The 19050-nt window shown below is 40.7% G+C and overlaps 1 protein-coding gene across 1 annotated transcript; it reads left to right on the top strand.

The window, feature by feature from the left end:
- The first annotated feature begins 1558 nt into the window (after nucleotides 1-1558).
- On the top strand, nucleotides 1559-19035 carry LOC310994077 (neurocalcin-delta B). Its single transcript, XM_083982606.1, has 4 exons — nucleotides 1559-1761; nucleotides 13921-14363; nucleotides 16219-16324; nucleotides 16721-19035. Exons 2-4 carry the CDS (start codon nucleotides 13986-13988, stop codon nucleotides 16813-16815), a joined length of 579 nt encoding a protein of 192 aa, XP_083838732.1. The 5' UTR covers nucleotides 1559-1761; nucleotides 13921-13985; the 3' UTR covers nucleotides 16816-19035.
- Nucleotides 19036-19050: the final 15 nt, after the last annotated feature.

Genomic DNA, 19050 nt, shown 5'->3' with positions numbered 1-19050 from the left:
CACAAGTGTGCCGACTTCACCCTTTTTCAAAAAGCATACACATAGAATAACATAGCATGTCATACTTCAAAAAATTCATCCAAATTCGGTTTTATTGCTGCATTCATAACCACTGTTGCATATAGAGATCATACTCATTGTAAATGTTGAAGATGCATTTCTCCATTTCACAGTTTTCAGTGTACAGCAGTGTCCACTCTTATAATATTATGTACCATCATATGCACCCTTGCTGAGATACAGATATAATTAATTTCAATTAACATTATGAACCATTCATTTGGACATATGCAATAGTGTGAAAAGAGCCTCAAAATTAAATGTTATCTGTTTTATATTTGCTTCATGAATGTAATGAATCACTGGACTATCCATCAGCATGTCTAGGATTTTGCTGACTCAACAGGACGGAGGGCTTCAAGGCCATTAAGAAAATGCTCCCTGGGACATTGGCTAAATAAGCCCTGTGGCTTTGACTTCCACTAATCACCTTAGGCAAAGCATGGCTCCCAATGTGCCTGCATGGGAACACCTGTACTGGGCTGCAGCATATGCATGGTGGCTATCATCATCATCATAATCTCATCACCTCGATGCAATACTCAGAAGTTTGTAAGCTTATTTACATGGTCATTCCAGCCGAAAATATCAAGCGGAGACAATGCAAAAGAGTACAAAAAAAGTTGTCATTTTTTTTCAAAGTAAAGGATTTAAAATTACTGTAAGTCTACAGGACAAGACAGATAAAACAAAATATATGTAAACCTATGGTCAATATATGTAAAGCTATGGTTGGAAAATGCATTTGCATGAAAAAACATTTGCATTACATTGCATTATTTATAGAAGACATGGATGCTAAGGACATGCACTGCAAGGCTGCACAAACAAGTTATAAATGTTATTTTCTTTACCCTGCTTTTGAAACATATGAAATGCTGCTATAAGGGCTTATCGGCAATACATGTTCATTTAACTATATGATAAAATCTTGGTCTAGGCTACAGAAAATAACTGACTGTGAGATGGTGGAAGAGACCAGAAAAAGCAACTGGACTTGGAGTCAAGAGGATCTTACGCAAATTAGGCAAATAACTTTTTTTTTTTAGGCAAAAAGCAAACAAACAAAAAAAAAACACTGTTGATTGTCCCTGGTATACATTTGATGGGATAACAACAGAGCAAAGGAGGTAAATAGACATAGTGCACAGAAAATGAGAAAAAAGAGGAAGGTAGGAAAACAAGGGGACAAAGTAATAAAGCTCTCTACACTTACTACACTGCCACTGTTCACATATCATCATCATATGCATTTTAAACACTCATGCCCATGTTACATCCATGTTTTGGTGACTTTACTTACTGGAAAACAAACTTCCATGTTCTTTTTTTTTTTTTTTTTTTTTTTACACACTAATCGCCATTCAAGCTCTGAGTTCTTGTTGCCAGGACAACGCGGCTTCCCATTGGTCGCCGCGCCACCACGTGACGCCCAGCCTTGACGTCACGGCGAGAGGCTGCAGGGCTAAGCGGAGTGTGTGCAGCTGCTCAGGAAAAAAGCCTGCTGGAGTTTGAACTGAGAGCAGCCGGCAAACTCCTGCTCCTGTGAGAGCCTCCTGCTGCAACCTGTTGCCCCGCTCTCTGAAACTTTTTGTTTTTGTTTTACCGTCAACCTCCCGGTGCCACGAGGTAATGGACTATTAATAAGGAGACTTTTTAACAGGCCCCCTCCACAGCAACAGCAGCAACTTTAAAAGCGAGGTAAGTTGTCGCTAACGTGCCTGTTCTGTTGTGCTCCCTCCTTCGCAGTTTGTCCGCTTCCTGTTACTTTTTTTTCTCTCCTTCCATGCAGCTCAGGTGAGTTGAGTTTACAGGTTGAAGCTGTCGGGACGATTACCAACTATCCGCTTGAGTTGAATAACATAAAACAAACTGTATTTTTTTTTTTACACTGTTTTCCCTTCACAAGTTTGCAGTCCGCAGCGGCATTTACAAGATGCTAGCAGCGGATAAAGCTTTACCCACATTTCTAATCGGATGAAGCTGCTTCTTCTTCTGCCTCAGTCTGTCCTGAATGAACCCTCAAGTGGAGCCGCCGGACTGGAGAGGAGCTTTTGTTGTCTTCACTCTCTCCATGTTTAATTGTAGCATGAGTGAGAACAGGAAGTGAAAAAGGATTCCTGAGGCAGGGGATCTCATTTCAGCAAATACACATCAGTCAGTCACTGGAGAGGAAGTAGACCGCTGCTGCTTTACCTTGACGAATGAGTGCAAGTGTTTGGTTTTCTGTGAATCGATGTGCATGGTTGATAATCTGTGTCATTATCCAGATTGTAGACGGTGACAATGCACAGGTGTGTTTTATTTATTTAATTACAGTGAGCTTCAGTGCAAACATTACACGTTATTGTTACTGGATAGTTCTCAGAAATGTAGAAGTAGCCTAAAGGATTTGGGAGGAAAGTGAAAGGAGCATTTGACATTTTTCAAACAACTGCTTGTTTGTAGCGCTGCAGTTTTTTTTTGCAATTACAAATACATATGAGAAAATAATGAGAAATAAAATATTGACTGCAATTTCCCAAATTTACATCCTCAAACATTTAATTAGACTAGCAAATAATAATTGATCAAGTTATTTTCAGTGTGACAGAAAATGTAATTACACAATGGTAATATACTGTAAAGGATCCATCACAATTTCCCTGAACCAAAGATGAGGTAATTAAGTTGTTTAACTTGAATTTTAATGCAATATTTAACAATGAGCTTCGATTGGTCAATTCATCAGGCAGCCTATCAACCCAAAACATTTAACAAGAACTATTTCAGTAGTTGACAAATTTAGTTCATTCAGTTAATTAAAGATTAACAATACAAAACAACTTTTTCAGCTTTTAGCAGCATCTAGTCACATATTGCGGCATGTGGCATGTTATCAACTCAAGGAATCAGTAATTAGAGTGGTTGTTTTTTTGAACCTTAAATTAAATTGCTTCATTTCGAGTCCAGGTTTCCACCAGACGAGCAGCTAAAGTCGGACTGAGGATTAAACAGACTGAGGACATGATTGCTGCTTCTTAAAGTAGCTGGTAGAATTAAGGGGCCTCGCTCACTCGTCCCCCCTGTGCATATTTACTTTCTCAGCTGGTGGCGGCTTGTGGTTAATTGAATGTCATTGGTGTGGTTTGATGTGGGATGTAAACAGGAACCTGTCACGGAGGAATTTCCTCTGGTGGTCGCAGTGAAGTGTCGAAGAGGTGACGAGGGAGAGGGTGAAGGTGTGGAAAGACAGGAGTGGACACAGAAGGAGGGGGAAAAATAAATGTTTGGCGCAGGGAGAAGCGAGTTCACTGATCCAGATGATAAAATTTAGACCTAGGAAAGAAGAGGACACAGGCTCTGAAGTAAACATTGTTTTTTGCTGCGTTTGATTCTCAGTCATGACAAGAATGACGTTCAATGCTGTCCGTCCAAATACGACATGGCAAGAAAACTCTTAAGACCCGAGGAGGTGCTGACATATGGGTGGAGTCATGATAATAGCCCCCTTAGTGTCAAAACCATCCCTCCAAACATTTCAAGATGCTGAATGCTTACAAATGTTGGCTAAATTTGAACAGATGATCTATTTTCGTTGGTGTGGGTGTCTTGTGGGTTTGTTCTGGGCCAGACCGACCACACTGGCAGCATCCTCTCTGTAGTTAGGCTCGTCTGGGCAGCTGCCGGTTTTCTCTTTTGAATAGAATTAGACCCTTTTAAGAGGAAGCAGACGGGGGGAAAAGTGATCGGGAGAGAGCGAGGATGAGTGGAAGATTCAGCTAAAGGAGGAAAAGATCAAGAGGGAGCTTCAAAGATGAAGAAGAGAAAACTGCTTCTAGCCTCTCGCAGATATTTTTTTGATAGAAAGCAGCATTTCTTGTGTGTTATGCAGCAGTTATGTATCACTGACAAGAGACTGGTGGGAGTTGTTTAGTCATCAGACAGATTGACATTTCCATCTCTGCAGGCTTTGTCTTTACAACGGGCCGTTTCACATTTCGATGGTCGGTGCAAAGCAAACAGCACTCGTCTCGTGCACTCAGTGACGATTTGCTGTGAGACAGTTTCTTTTTGTCCAATCCTGACTCTGCCTGCCTCCTCACAGTCGTTGTCAGTGACACTTTTTTATCTTGTTCTCGTTCGTTCCCTCATAATGGCCTCTCTGTCATGATTGTGGTTTTCTGCAGCGCCTTGACGCACGAATCTTTCCAGCTGACAATGGGAGCTCATGTGTGCCGCATTATGATGAAGTTGCTGCCTCAGGTCTCTCAAAGAGAGGATGGATGGGATTTTGAGGAACATTTTTTTTTTTTAGATAAGGAAGCAATCACCTAAGACACTGTCAAACAGAGAAATCATTTGCAAACTGTGTTATAAGCTCACACTTCACTCCCATCACATTTATAGACTGCTGAACAAAAACTTCATATTCAATATGTGGCACCTGCACCAACATCTGAGCAGAACTGACAGTTTCATTGGAGCACTCATCAATATTCAGATTTCACTCATGACTCCTGAATTGGCAGATAGACACAGGAATAAAGACACTATTACGATATACTATATAATATAAGACAAAGATTAGAAAGTGTGGGGGGAAGTTATGGCTATTTTTAGAGCTGTAACTATGCACGTTTTGTTTTTAAGAGTGACACAGCTTTCAGCCTTGGTTTGATTTGAAACTGTCGACGCTATAGAGGAAGCTGTGAAACTGGAACCAGTTAATAACAGTTCAACTTGCCGATCATTTTCTCAATTAGTTTGCTTAGTCATGAAATGTAAAATTAAAAAAAGTACAAATTATTTACGAATTAGTCAAACAATCCAGACCCCAAAATACTAATACTACAATACTACAAAGAAAAATATTAAATCCTCCTTTGAGACGGAGAGTTTCACATTTTTGCTAAAAAAAACCCAAAACAAAACACTTGATTGACCAACTGATTATCAAAATAGCTGATGAACTCATTGATAAGTGGTTACAACTCTAAACTGGATGTAAACTGGATGTTAGAAGAGTAAGAAAATAAAATGTGGCTTATTGCTGTTAAACCTGAACATTTTCTTTCCATTATTTTGCAATTAGAGGCAATTTTAGACTTTGTATCACTTTTTACTCTTAGGTGTTGCACAATCTTATTTTTTACTTTTACCTCACTTTAGGAAACCTGTTCGCCAGGATATTTTAATAATTTGTCGTCATAAATTGCCCTTTAACCTTCTTTTAGTGACTGGCTGCCCAATAATAGTTTTGCCTGACAGCAACAGAACAAAAAACCTCCAGCTGAAGATGTTGGTCCAACAGGGAACCAAGTCCTGACCTTACACAAAATAACCCGGCAGATAGGGTTGCAGCCAGATATTCAAGAAGCTGCTTAAGCACGCTACAGTGAACAGCCATACATGTAACGTGAGCGCGGGTTGCTCCCACAGCTATGCCACGCTGCAACTGTGTGTTCGATGGAGGCGATCACATGTCTGCCAATCAGACCTGCGATTGCGACCGAGCTGTGGTCAGAAGAAGTTATGTGTGTGGTGTGACGAGGTGAGAGAGCAGGTCGCCGGTTTTAGACCTTGTAAAATATGAGCCAAAACGAAACAAGTGTCACCAGTGCAGTTCAGACGGGTCGAGACTCATTTTACTGCGTTTTTAGTTTCTCTTTTTTGCATCTTTTGTGTGTTTTTAACACATGAGGCTTATACTGTATGAGCTTTCTGTGCTGCGAACAAAACTTAGGAGCACTTTCAGTTAGAAGTGTCTTTGATGTGTTGATGTTCACTGTGACTGTAGCTGCAGTTTTCAGTTGCTCACATCATGCAGCGGTAGTAGATGAAATCTATGTTTGAGGGAAAATAAGCTGAAAATCTTCAACAAGCTACAGGATCTCATCTCACTAGTGTTTGTTGAGAGTCTGCTTCCCCCCGTCTTATTTGTCTGTACTTCAATGCACTTGAATGACACTGATGTTGATCTTTTGAATAAAAAGGCTAAAGGTTACGTCTTTGTAGTCTTACAAGGCTGCGCTGCTTTGGCTTGATGATTCATTTTCATGCACCAAATGTCAGTCCAGTTCATCATCCACAACAAAATAAAGTGACAGTGAGTATAGAATTGGCTTAAGACAGGAAATGAGTTTGCAGGCCTCCCAGCTGCTTGAACCTAGTCCAGTGTTTCCCTCTCTTTTCTGGACCAAGAGCCGCTCCGTCCCTCTGATATTCACAAGATGTGGTCAGAAAGTGCGTCACAAAGCCTAAAATAGGTCTATTCAAAATATACCACTCATTACTCAGTGTTGTTTATAGCTGAAATCTGTAACTTTCTGCACATTCTTGACAAGGGGTACTTGAAAAGACATTTGAATTACCGGAAAACTTCATCAGGAGTCGTACCTTTTACGTCACCATAGGTAATTATTGTGTGTAAATGGCTCTCTGCCTGAATGAACATGTACTCAACCTGCCAGGTAACAGCTATTAAGATTGATTGCCTAAGTCATAAAAGTAACTGTCTGATGTAGCGTTACACAAGTCTTTACACACTAATACAGACTTCTGCGACTTTTTCTGTGATGGCTTTGATTTTGAACAATCTTTATTGGCATTAACAGGTCAGTAAGAAAGACAGCAAAATCATCTATGATAAACAAGTAAACTATGGTTTAATGTTGATCTGAATACGCATTGGAGAGTGTAGTATTGTCAGTTACGTCAACATAAAACCGGTTTACGTTGCATCAGATGTTGTTGGCAGTTGTTGGACCGTGGTGATGGAAAAACAACTCTGACGTCTTGCAGTGATAGCAACGTGATATTACTGATATAGATTACTTGCTAAGATAGTCGAGAAGAAAGAGGGATGCTGTGAGGTTTTGTGTTTGTTTTGTTTTTTTGCGGTGCTCAGAATCACATCTCTGTGTGTGGTGCACCCCGAAATCAAAAACGCTGCACAATTTAAGCTGCAGCCTCTGTCCGATCTGAGCTGGGGGAAATTGTGAATCCATTTTTTTTTTTTTAAATATCTTATCACAGACCAAATGAAACGTGAATTTTTAATTTTGACCTGAAGGTGAATATCAGATTGCATATCCTGTCGGTCTCATCAGTGTTTGCCTGTTTGGTGGAGAGTAGCCGCCCTCAGCTCTTGCAGCCTGGTCACAGATGGATCATATTGCAATATGAATGTATCGTTGGTTCATCATCAGCTCACTGTCTGTGATGAAGGCTCTCTCAGTCTTTGTGCAGTGCTCTGCCAGCTCGCTCGCGCTGTTCTTGGATTATCTGTGGAGCTCCCGGGTTAAGATTTACCTGCAGGATATAAATGGAGACCTCTGTCTGTTATGTAAGGCAGCAACAAGATGTTCTGGGATGGAAGTCGTGTGGTGGAGGCCTCTGACTTTACGACTGCGGCACAGGAGAGTTCAAGTACAAAAATACTGTGGGACTTTGTCTTCTTCACTTGCTGCGTGTCAGTCGTACTAAACTAGTAAATAGACAGTGTCAATGTCAGTGAACACACACTGCTTGAATACTCACTAACATGAACCTGCAGCATTGATTATTGATCAGTGTTTAAACTTACAATCAAATTGTGTGCTTAAACAAACAATTTTCTCAAAAAAGTGATTGATCGTTTAGTCCATAAAATGTCAATATGTCAAAACCTCACAATTTATAATATAAATGTTAGTAATTTATTGATTAATTTGTTAATTAATAGTTTAAACTTCATTTGAAATACTTAACTATATTCATGGATGCAAACAGCGCGCCGAAAAGCGAAACTCGCTTTTTTCATGACCAATTATGTGACTTGTGTGAATCGTTCAGATCCGAAGAGTTTTTGTTTTTGGGAGGGGGGGTCTCAGCGTCTCAGCTGGGGTCAGTAAAATGTTTTTCTAACAGGCTGACAGTGACAATCACGTGAAACTGAGGAGAACTCATTCATGGTTGTCTCTGATTATACTGATAACAGCCTACCTCCAATGTAGACGCGCGACATGCGCGCTCATTAAAGCGGCGCGTATCCGCGTACATCGGTGCGACGGCGACGCCGTTTTCCCCCCCGTGCATGTGGAGCTGTGCGCCGCGGACATACACGGTTCCCTACGTTGCTGTGTCAGGCAGGTGTCTCCACGGAGCTCTGCCCCGTTTCAGAGGTGAAGGAAGCCCTAAAGACGTCACCTCCGCGATGTAGAATGTGTTAATTAAAGTGAAACTAACACATTAGGCCTATATGTCCATTACACACTGAATGACACATCCCATGTCTTTATTTATTCAGTTTATTTTAATAGTAATAATTATGACTAACATTCAGTGAAGACCTAAAAATCAGTATCTCCAAAATGGAAATATTGCAAAGGTTTTTTTTTTTTTTTTTTAAGCATTTTTAATATAGAAATGTTGACCTTCTGAAAACTATGTCCATCTATATGCACTCAATACTTGGTTGGGGTTGAACTACTGGAAATGGACTTTCCGTGATATGTACTTATTTGTTAATGGTGAGCACCCCCCCCCCCCCCCCGGGAAATTCCTCTCTTTTTTGGTCCTGACCCGTTTGCATCCCTGTATATTATATTAGGAAACTTTTCAGCCTCGGTGGTCACAGGCTTACATATTATATCGGATAAAATATTCACCCAAAGTACAATATTGGAAAACTTTTGTTATTGTGTTGGCACTAATGTGAACATTCCCAAACATTACCCATCATGCTTTTCTGCATTTGTTTTTCACCGACATGAAAATGAGATTGCCTCATCAGCAGTTGTTAAGAGCTTCTCTCTTTTTGATCCTTCATCTCCTGACTGTTTTCTTGTTGTTGCTTTGTTGTTGTCTTGTGCTCGATCCCGATGAGCTGCAGCAGCGGTTGATGTTGTTTGTTCAGGGCTGTGAGGGGTTAAATCCGTCTGAGACCATCTTCCCTCCTAAAGGGCTCAAACACCGAAAGTGCACGATGATTATGTGATTATGTGTGTCCTGCCCGTGTTGTTAGAAACTGAAAGTGACGGCCTGTTCTCCGCCGGTTAAAACCCGGGCTGAGGTCACCACCGTCTCTATCTGAGGCCGCGCTCTCCTCTCCGGAGGTTAAACCAGCGTTCACTCACTTGTTTCTTGACCTTACGAGCTGGTCGAGATAGAAAGTCGTCTTGAACCATGTGATCTGTCCCCTCGTCAAAGCCTCAGTTATGTAACAGTGCCGTCACAGGTCTGCCAGCAGCAGCAGCAGCAGCAGCAGCAGCAGCAGGTAAGAGCCTTAGTGGTTAATTGTAGGCAGTGATCTCAGGAGAGCCAGAAATAGCAGAGTTCCTAAGATGACTGGTTGAAGGGATGTTCGGTGGAGGTCTGAGCTCATCCCATCACTTCTTCTTTTAATATACACTCAGAAACTGCAGCCAGGAGGGACAGGAACTAACTGGGCCTGGTGGTGGTGTGGGGCATTAGTGAGCCAATTAAATCTCATTAATATTTCACTCACTTTACTCCGTTATCACCAGTGGATGGAGCACCGGAGGAGCTGAGGACTGAACACCGTCCAAGCTTTAGTCTTCAGTTACATTAAATTTTGATTTTAAATGAATCCAAAAATATTAAAACATTTAAGGGGTTACTTCAGGTTATTGACCATGGAGGTCGTTAAAAAAGCCAGTTAAATAGAAATAGAAACACCACCACTCAGCATTCATAATACTTTGAAAACATTCAGTAAATGGTTTATAACACTATAATGTGGTTTTAAGTTGGTATAGCCTAAATGTTTATTAATGTTTTTCAACAACTATACCTGTCTGATGTACACATAGGAATATAAAGATGTATATTAAAACAGTTGTAATGGTGAAGAACATGTCTTCACAGGAGAAGTTATAAATATACCTGCTTAAAGCTGCATTATAGTGTGTTTTCAACCATAAAAATGAATTATTATCACATTTATCAACACAAATGCCAAACATTACTTAATTCCAGCTGCTAAAAATGTGACTGTGATTTGCTGCTTTTAAACAATTGGGCAAGAAAGAAGTAATTATAAGATGTCACCTTTTTTTTCTCTCTGTCTATTTTTGGACATTTTATAGACTAAACATTTGGAAGAAAAATCTGCATCATATCAATGTAAACTTGCTTAAATATTTACTCAATATGTCCTGTAGCTCATGTTGTGTTGTTGCTGTGAAGCTATTGAGACCAACACTAATCAATGCCCCCCCCCTCTTTTAGAGTAACGTAGAGAGAGAGAAACATTTAATTTGGCTCTGTCGCAGCTAAAAGCAAAACAGTTTAACAAGCCGCCACTCTCTGCACAAATTGTTTTTGTAAAATGTAAAGTAATATGTTTTCTTGCCTTCTAGTTGCCAAAATAAACAAGAGGCGACGATGGTCAGTTGTCATGACAACGTGGCCTCGGTAATCATGGAGACGCTCCACAATCCATTAAGCACTTAAAGTGCAGATTGCAGAGTATGTGACAGACCAGTCACCGAACGCCACACAAAGAGTGGGTTTCTGAATGAAATGAGTGAAGGTTGCCAGGATGACATGGGTTGATTGGCTTAATTCAACTGGAGAAATGGTGGTTTTATTGTTTTTCATATACACGTGTCGTCTATCTATGGGGAAGTCACGTGACTGATTAGCAGGGAGGCTGTGAGGGAAGTAGAAACCTCCGACACCGTCCTAATGAAGGCAGGGTGGCTGCAAACAAGTTGTCAGACGAGGAAAGTTGGAGAAATAAACTCTAGGGAAAGTTCAGAGGTGCTGTGAAGTGCAAAAATATGAGGCCAGAGTAAACGACAAGAATATGAAGAGGCGGGAAAAGCATAGAAAAATAAGGAAGGGAATAAATAAATCAGTGTGTGTGACATTACACCCAGCGCTTAACATGTAAGAACATAAAACGTTAATGGAGAATTAGATACCAGTAGGCTACTAGTAATACTACAGCTATTGCTACAACTAATGATAATAATGTTCAATTTCAGTTCAGTGAAACACTTTAAACACTTTATTTTTCTACACCTTATTCTTGTTTAAAAATCATTCACATTATATGAAAGTCATGGAGAGCATAATGAAATGTAATGAAAAATTTGGGTGCACCTAAATTTTGGGCTGGTGCACCCCCCCCCCCCCCCAAAAAAAAAAAAAAAAAAAAAGGTTAGGCGCACCAGTGCAACCAATGCAGAAAGTCAGTCTGGAGCTCTGCTGTGAAATACAAACACAGGTCAAACTGTTCTCAGCCTGAATGCACTAAATAGATTTTTATTACATTTGTTTGTGCACATAAAACTGTGTTGTTCTTTATACTATGAGAGTTTCTCAATACTCGGCTCAGCTTCAACAGGATCACAGTGAGATGTTATTTGTTAAAAACAGTCTTTTAGGTACAACACAGTGAGTCTAACGGTTCAGTGGTAAATTAACGGTACACATTAAATCCATCATGTATAACATGACAAAACACACTCCAGCCTCTTCACCATCCCTCCACCTCCGTCTATCAAAACATCAGGTGCCTCTGTCTGCGTTGAGCCCAGACTGACTCCCAGTCAGCCGCCCGCTGCGTAGCTGCTCGTTTCTTTCGTCCCTGGAGCGATGAGCGAGTAAAACAGGTGTTAAATCTCCTCTTCACGCTGCTCTCGCCGTCAACGCCGGCATTAAAGTGAACTATAGGTAACAGCAGGGAACTCATTAGAGGTGGCTGCTGCGTTGCTCGAGCTCATTGTTTACCCTGAGTTAATTAAAGGATTATAGTTGGCTGTTTATGGAACAAGTGCGTGTGTGTGAGTGGAGAACATGCGGACGAGGACGGAGCCCGGGCAGATAGCAGTTAACACGTCTAATGAAAATGCAGCAGGCAATTTAAATCCGACTGGACCCACTTCCTTTGCAAATATTTGTGCACAGTTTCACTTAAAATGCCAGCGTTGCCAGATAAATTGGTCTGTAATAGTCTTGTTTCCATTACCCTCTGCTTGTGTGTTGCATGCGTAGTTTTTTTGACAGTTTTATTTAAGTGTTGACACAGCAGCAGCAGCAGCAGCAGCACTTTTCATTAATGCTAAATTCATTTTTCATTAGCAAAGACCTATTTGTGCTGAAGCTTTTCCAGGGGAGCAAACAGGACATGGCTCCTTTCTGAGTCGGCCTTGGATCATCTAAATGAGTGAATGGGAGATGAAGAACTGTCTACATTTGCATAGTCTTGTTGTTTAAACAGGAATGTAAATATATGCAAGAGTGAGGATCAGTAAATAGATAATGATCCTGAGAAACCTTTACAGAATGGGTCAGGTTAAATTTAGGTGATGACAAAGGATGGAAACATTGTTTGTTTGTTTCAGTATGTTTTATAAACTACCCCATTTCACATTTTGGCTCTAAGGTCTTTAAACAAAGTAAGAGAAACTGCAGACGTTGACTGGAAACTCAGAGGTGATGGATCATTACGTTCCTTCCTGGAACGGGCTACCTGTGCTGTAATTTGCTGTGGCCTGACCTGACATAGCTGATTTTATCTGCCATTATCCTCGGCTAAGCTTAGAACAGCTTCCCTCTTGTCTTCAGCCAGGACAGCTCAGCAGCAGCGAGCGGTCCGACAGGGGGGAAAAGTGCAAAGTACATTAGCTGCAGGGTTAGATGATGAAGTGCATCCTCTGTTGAGTGTCGAGACTCCGTGATCACACTAGGTTACAGAGGAATGTGACTCTTGTCAGACACGGCTCAGTGGCGTCACTTCAGTCAAATTGGACTTGAGATTTTCAGCGATGCAGGCCGCCTGCAGATTTTGTTTTGAAATGCGTCACCAAACGAGGTCAATAAACTATCTCGGCTATTAATACGGAAGATGTGGATGTGTGTATCGAGGCATCAGAGTTCCTGCAGGAAGTGGAAGCTGCATCTGCAGAGACGTGAGCACAGCTGAGCTGGTACGCTTTTTGGGTTATCAACTGTCTGTGTGTGTGTGTTTGTGTGTGTGTGTCTGTGTGTGTGTGTGTGTGTGTGTATGGGTGTGGTTGTCGTGCGTCTGGCAGCTTTGCACCTTGACAGCATTTGGTGGTCTCATTCTGCACGTGCATAGTAGAATCAGCTTGGCTCTTGCATCTGCACAATACCACACAGACGACTTTTATCTGCCTGCTTTTCCTTTATCTGCTGCTTTTCGCGATAACAGTTATTTGCAGTTGTCATAAAACAGAAACAAACAAAATGAAAAAGATAAGACCAGAATGGATTAAAATGACTCCAGTTAATGAGCTCCAAAAATAAGAAAAAAACATAAACAACGTGGCAGCTGAAAATATAAACTTAAAAGGGGTAAATTAACTAATTCAGATACATGAAATAAAAGATCAAAACTAAACCGATACCCACGCATCCTGCAGGAGCTGTCACATTGATTTCTAAAAGGCATAAGTCATTTTCTAATTCAAGGTGCTCAGGACAAACTCAATGACGGCTCTGTCTGCGAGAACACTTTATAAAGTCGGTCCAATCCCATCTCATTAGTCTCACAGGTCATTTTGAAGCAGAGGAGGTAAGACGACAGCTCCTGAAGTTTTTTGTCTATGTATGGTATTTACTATGTGAAATATAACTCCTTTTTATCTCATACAGGTTCATGTTTAGTTTCACAAATGTGTATTCTTTTTGTTTTTTTTATTGTTGTTGGAGTCTGTGGTCCTGCGGGATACCTGATTTCTGACAGCTAAGAAATTGAACTGTGTTGGTGGTGTTTTATGAAAGATTTGTTACATGAACAGGAGAGTTAATTCTATAACTTTATGTTTAATGTGGGTCAGTACTTTTTGTGTATATAAAAAAAAACTAACGACCTTTTGTCTGTCTCTTCCTTTCCGTCCTCAACAGTCAGTCCTAAAGCACCGGCGCCCCTCGCACACACACCAGCCACAGCCTCAACACAAGCAGCGACCATGGGCAAACAGAACAGCAAGCTCCGTCCCGACGTCATGCAGGACCTGATGGACAACACGGACTTCACCGAGCACGAGATCACCGAGTGGTACAAGGGCTTCCTGCGGGACTGCCCCAGCGGCGCCCTCTCCATGGAGGAGTTCAAGAAGATCTACGCCAACTTCTTCCCGTACGGAGACGCCTCCAAGTTCGCCGAGCACGTCTTCCGCACGTTCGACGCCAACGGGGACGGGACCATAGACTTCAGGGAGTTCATCATCGCCCTCAGCGTGACCTCGCGCGGCCGACTGGACCAGAAGCTGAAGTGGGCGTTCAGCATGTACGACCTGGACGGGAACGGATACATCAGCAAGGCGGAGATGCTGGAGATTGTATCGGTGGGTCACTCTCTGCTGTGGCGATCTGTTGCTCTCCTCCATTCATTCATTCATTCATTTATTTCCCTCCATCCCTCCGTCTCTCATCCCTACAGACTCTCTGTCTCTCTGGCTTTGCGTAGCCCTCGCTATGCCGTCATGGTAACATCATCCTACCCAGTACTTAAACTGCTCCCGTTACAGCTGCTACATCATATATCCTTCTGCCGTCTGTGTTGTGCACCGTTGGGCTGCACCACAGCGGGGGGAAACCAGCTGCTGTGTAATTTTAGAAACCAGCAGCAGCAGCAGCTCCTCTCGGGTCCTGAGATGTAGCTAAATACGCCGCGGCGGTGGTGTATTTCTAGCAGGGAGCGGCCCTCCTCTGATGCTCAGACCTCTGTCGGATACAAACGCACCACGTCGCAACTCCCAACTCCTCACACATGTTGTTACATCACACATCGCGCTACTAAATCGAGCCGAGTGTCAAAGAATGTGTGAAGCCATTCTGCAAGTCACTGGTTCACATTTTACAATGTGTGTGTAAAGTGAGTTGGTGTGTTAATGTGTTTATTATGCCCCAACGCATTTATAAAAAAATATCCATCAGCCTATTTTAGAGCAGCATCTAATGATTATTTTTCATGACAGACTCACCTAGTTGTTATTATGGTTTATATAAAAACACTAACAGTGGATATAGTTGTACATTTACTCAGAATACAATACCGTTTTTCTTGATACATTTATTTCTTTATTAATTCATTTAATATACCTATTTATTATTTTATCATTCATAGTTTGTGTAAAATAAGTACCAAAATAACAATAGCGTCACTTATTCCCCCACATTAACACTGATAAATTGAGTTTATATACAGGAATGTATGTATTAAAGTAATTAGTCAAGAGCTGCTCACTTTTCATTTATTGTTATAAGTAATTAAATACCTTAAATTTTGTGGCTATGGCTGATGACCTAATTAACAAAAAGTTCATCGGTCGCAAACTGTCTGATAATGAAAGTCATTGATGCCGTATATCCAGCTGCTCCGGTGCACAGTCGCTGTATTGACAGAGTGATTTGAAGGACGTGTAAAAACGGTTATTAGGGGAAGTTGTGCAGCATTTCTGTGGTGAGTGTTTGTTATCGTAGGGATGGAGGGAGAGGACAGAGAGCAGGAGGTGGGAGGTGATGATGGTACAGGAGTGACAGAGTAGAAAATGAAAGACAAGTTTTCCTTTAGTGCAGCCGTTTCTCTAAATGTGTTTTTTCACAGCCAGACATAGGGTTGAAATATTGTTCCCAGCAGCAGCAGCAGCATCTATTTGAATCATATTTGATGTTTTCTCAAGATTGAAAGTTGCTGGGTTTTTTTTAACAATAGATGTTCAAGTCTTTTGAGTTATTGCTGTATTATTGCTAGATTCTTTCTTTTGATAAATGGTTTCCTCCATTTCAGCTCCATTGATATGGATCAGGAATATTAACACATGATATTTCAGGAAACCTAAACAGCGAATAAAACTCAGCTCTCTTTACTTGAGTCATTGTCCATTAAAGAGAAAAGAAAAACACTCAAGTACCTCTTTTAAACATTTATACTTCCTGTTCGTTTCTGAGCAAGGAAATCAGGCAGCAGAGCCGAACATAAACGAAAGTAATACTTTATCTCACAGCCTCCCAGAAGAGATTTGTTGGTTGATGGATTATATATATGTTTTTTTCCCCCTGCAGCTAAATCAGCAGTTATGTTTCTGCCCTGAATGACCGCTATAAAACATATAAAAGTGCACAAATTGAGAGAAATCTCAGTTCTTGTCAGAGTCCTTTTTGTTTCTGATTTCCCTTTCTCCTCTGTTTTTTCTTCAGGCCATTTACAAGATGGTTTCCTCTGTGATGAAGATGCCTGAGGACGAGTCCACACCTGAGAAACGCACAGACAAGATCTTCAGGCAGATGGACTTAAATCGAGACGGTGAGAGTTTCTCAGTGCCTCAAACTCTGTCTGCTGCAGTGATTCCCATTGAAAAGGCTGAAAAAAGAATATGAATAGAATATGGAGGACAGGAGAAATCGGACAATGCTCTATTATAAAATACTGCTTCTGCTGTAACTACAGTTAAATAAACTGGTGGACAGAGCCACCACAACATTCACTGTAGCTGTCTGAAGATGCTTAGAAAACCAGACATAAGGTCAATCAATATCTCTGAATGAAGGGGAAAAAAAGAAAAATCATTGCTATAAATACAACTTGTTTAAACAACATCACTGCCTGGAAGATATCTATTCTGTTCTTTGATTTTACACTGTTTGTACACTGCATTGAATAAACATACACTAAACATAAACTCTCTCTCTCTGTCTACAGGTAAACTGTCTCTTGAGGAGTTTGTTGAGGGTGCAAAGAGCGACCCCTCCATCGTCCGGCTGCTGCAGTGTGACCCCAGCAGTGCTGGGCAGTAGAAAACTGGACTTTTCCCAACATATTTTGATTTAATTTAACACATTTTCAAAATCTCTCCCAGCTGACCCACCTGAGATGACTGACATATGAGCTGTAGAGGCACATGCACACACACATACACACATATACATACATTTATACACACATGGATAACACGCAACTCGACATACTACAAATACCAAAGCCGATGCATGATATATTACCTTACACACACACACATGCACATTCTGTACATGTGCCTCTATGTCTGGTCGAAAGCTGCAGACAACATGGGTCTCATATATGGTACAAATAACTCCATGGACTGAAATCCCATCAAGGACTTGTTAAACACTGAATCAAAGCTGTGCTATCTCTGTCTGAGAGCACAGCCAGCGAGGATAATCCCACAGATTCATGAGGTACGTTGAGCCGAATCCAAGTTCGCTGTTTCTTTTTATTTTACCTTTTATGTTTTGTTTTTTTTGTTGTTGTTTTTTTTTCAAAGCATCATTCCTGATTTAAAGGAATCATGCTTGTTATCTCTAACTGATTTGGGTTGTTGTGTGACAACGGACAGATCTTCTCCAAAGTATTACAATCTAACTCCGTGTTGACACTGGATGAAATGAAGAACGTGAGTCTGGGACTACAAGTGTTCACGGCTTGCAGTATGGCTATGTAGACTGGAGATCTGGGAAACGTTTTTTTAATCATAGCAGAACTTTTAGAAGGGATGAACGACTTTGTTTTTAATGTTTGTTGTGGAGGAATGTTACATCAAAACCAAAACTGACTCGGATTTCTGAATGAAGGGGAATATTCTGACTACAGATTATGCAATCTGTTCTTTGAAAGTGACTTTTTATGCCAAGTTTTGTGTCCACACACACACACACACACACACACACACACACACACACACACACACACACACACACACACACACACACACACACACATACACATATACACACATACAGTATACATCCACACAACAACACACACTCACTCATTTCACTGATATACATGAACTTGACATATGCATATGAAACTGAGCTGTGATTCTCTCTTCAACTATGATTCAACAAATGTATAAGCAAAAAAAGAAACATTAGATGTCATATGAATATATAGTATGTACTTATATATTCTTTTACTCTGTGATAACATTGTGGCGATTCGCTACAATGGAAGAGATTCACTTTAAAAAATGTTGACGTATAAATTATTGGAATGTGATTATTAACATTTTATTTTTCTTTTACTTGACAAATATGATATGAAAGAAAAGTTGTACAGTATATTCACTCATATTTATGCTAGAGATGTTAAAAGAAAAAAAAAAGGAGAGGACCACACATATTGCTATGCATCCAGCTTTGAACATTATCTGCTACATTTAGTTTATGTAGCTTCTCTTCCCCTTTTAACCGAGAAAATAGCTTCAGATCTCACTATTTGATCCCCACTCCACTCCACCACGGCCGACTTCATATCTCCCTGTAAGCGTTGGCAATCATGACGTTGTTTGCATACTGTGCATTAATGGTGTGTAAACAGTCGCATTATACACTTCATCTGTAATGAAAATATGTGTCTGTGCACCCAATTTCAAATACAGCACAGTTGTAACTGTAAGATAAATTGGGTGCTACAGTGACGATGGACAAGACAATTGTCTTTACGAGTATGACGCACAGAAACAGCCACTTAACTGGCAGAACAAAGCACTGACGCTGGTAACGAGTAAACGCCACATTCACCAAAACTTCACTGTCCACTTCCAGGATTTACTGATAGCGCTTTGCTATTTCCATCCTGTTTGATTTCCACCTGTGTGTCCCTGCTGCTCTGGAAACAACATGAGGTTTGGTCATTTTCACAGGTGGACGAACAAAGACAGTGGGAGGGGTAAAAAAAACAAACAAACAAACAGTTGTAGTAAATCCTGTGGGCTTCTGCACATTTCAAGAAGACGATCTGGTACTTCAGCCCCACATTTCACTCCAGTAGCATCGTGTGGTCAAGTGCCAAATGTAGGTGAATAAATACAAGGAAAAAAAAACACAGTATTGTATCCATTTATACTGTACAGTTGTTACCTGTTGAACAAAAAGAACTTTGTCACTGTATCATTTTGTAGATTTTGTATTGTTAACTTGCATTATGTGTTCTGTGTAGGATGTCCATTTTGTTGTTCTAATAAAGGCAAAATGGGGATTTGGTCTTTCATTATTATAAAGGCATAATGT

The sequence above is a fragment of the Trachurus trachurus genome (assembly GCF_905171665.1).
Source record: "Trachurus trachurus genome assembly, chromosome: 11".
NCBI classification, from domain to species: Eukaryota; Metazoa; Chordata; class Actinopteri; order Carangiformes; family Carangidae; genus Trachurus; species Trachurus trachurus.
This window is presented reverse-complemented; position numbering and strand designations above follow the sequence as displayed.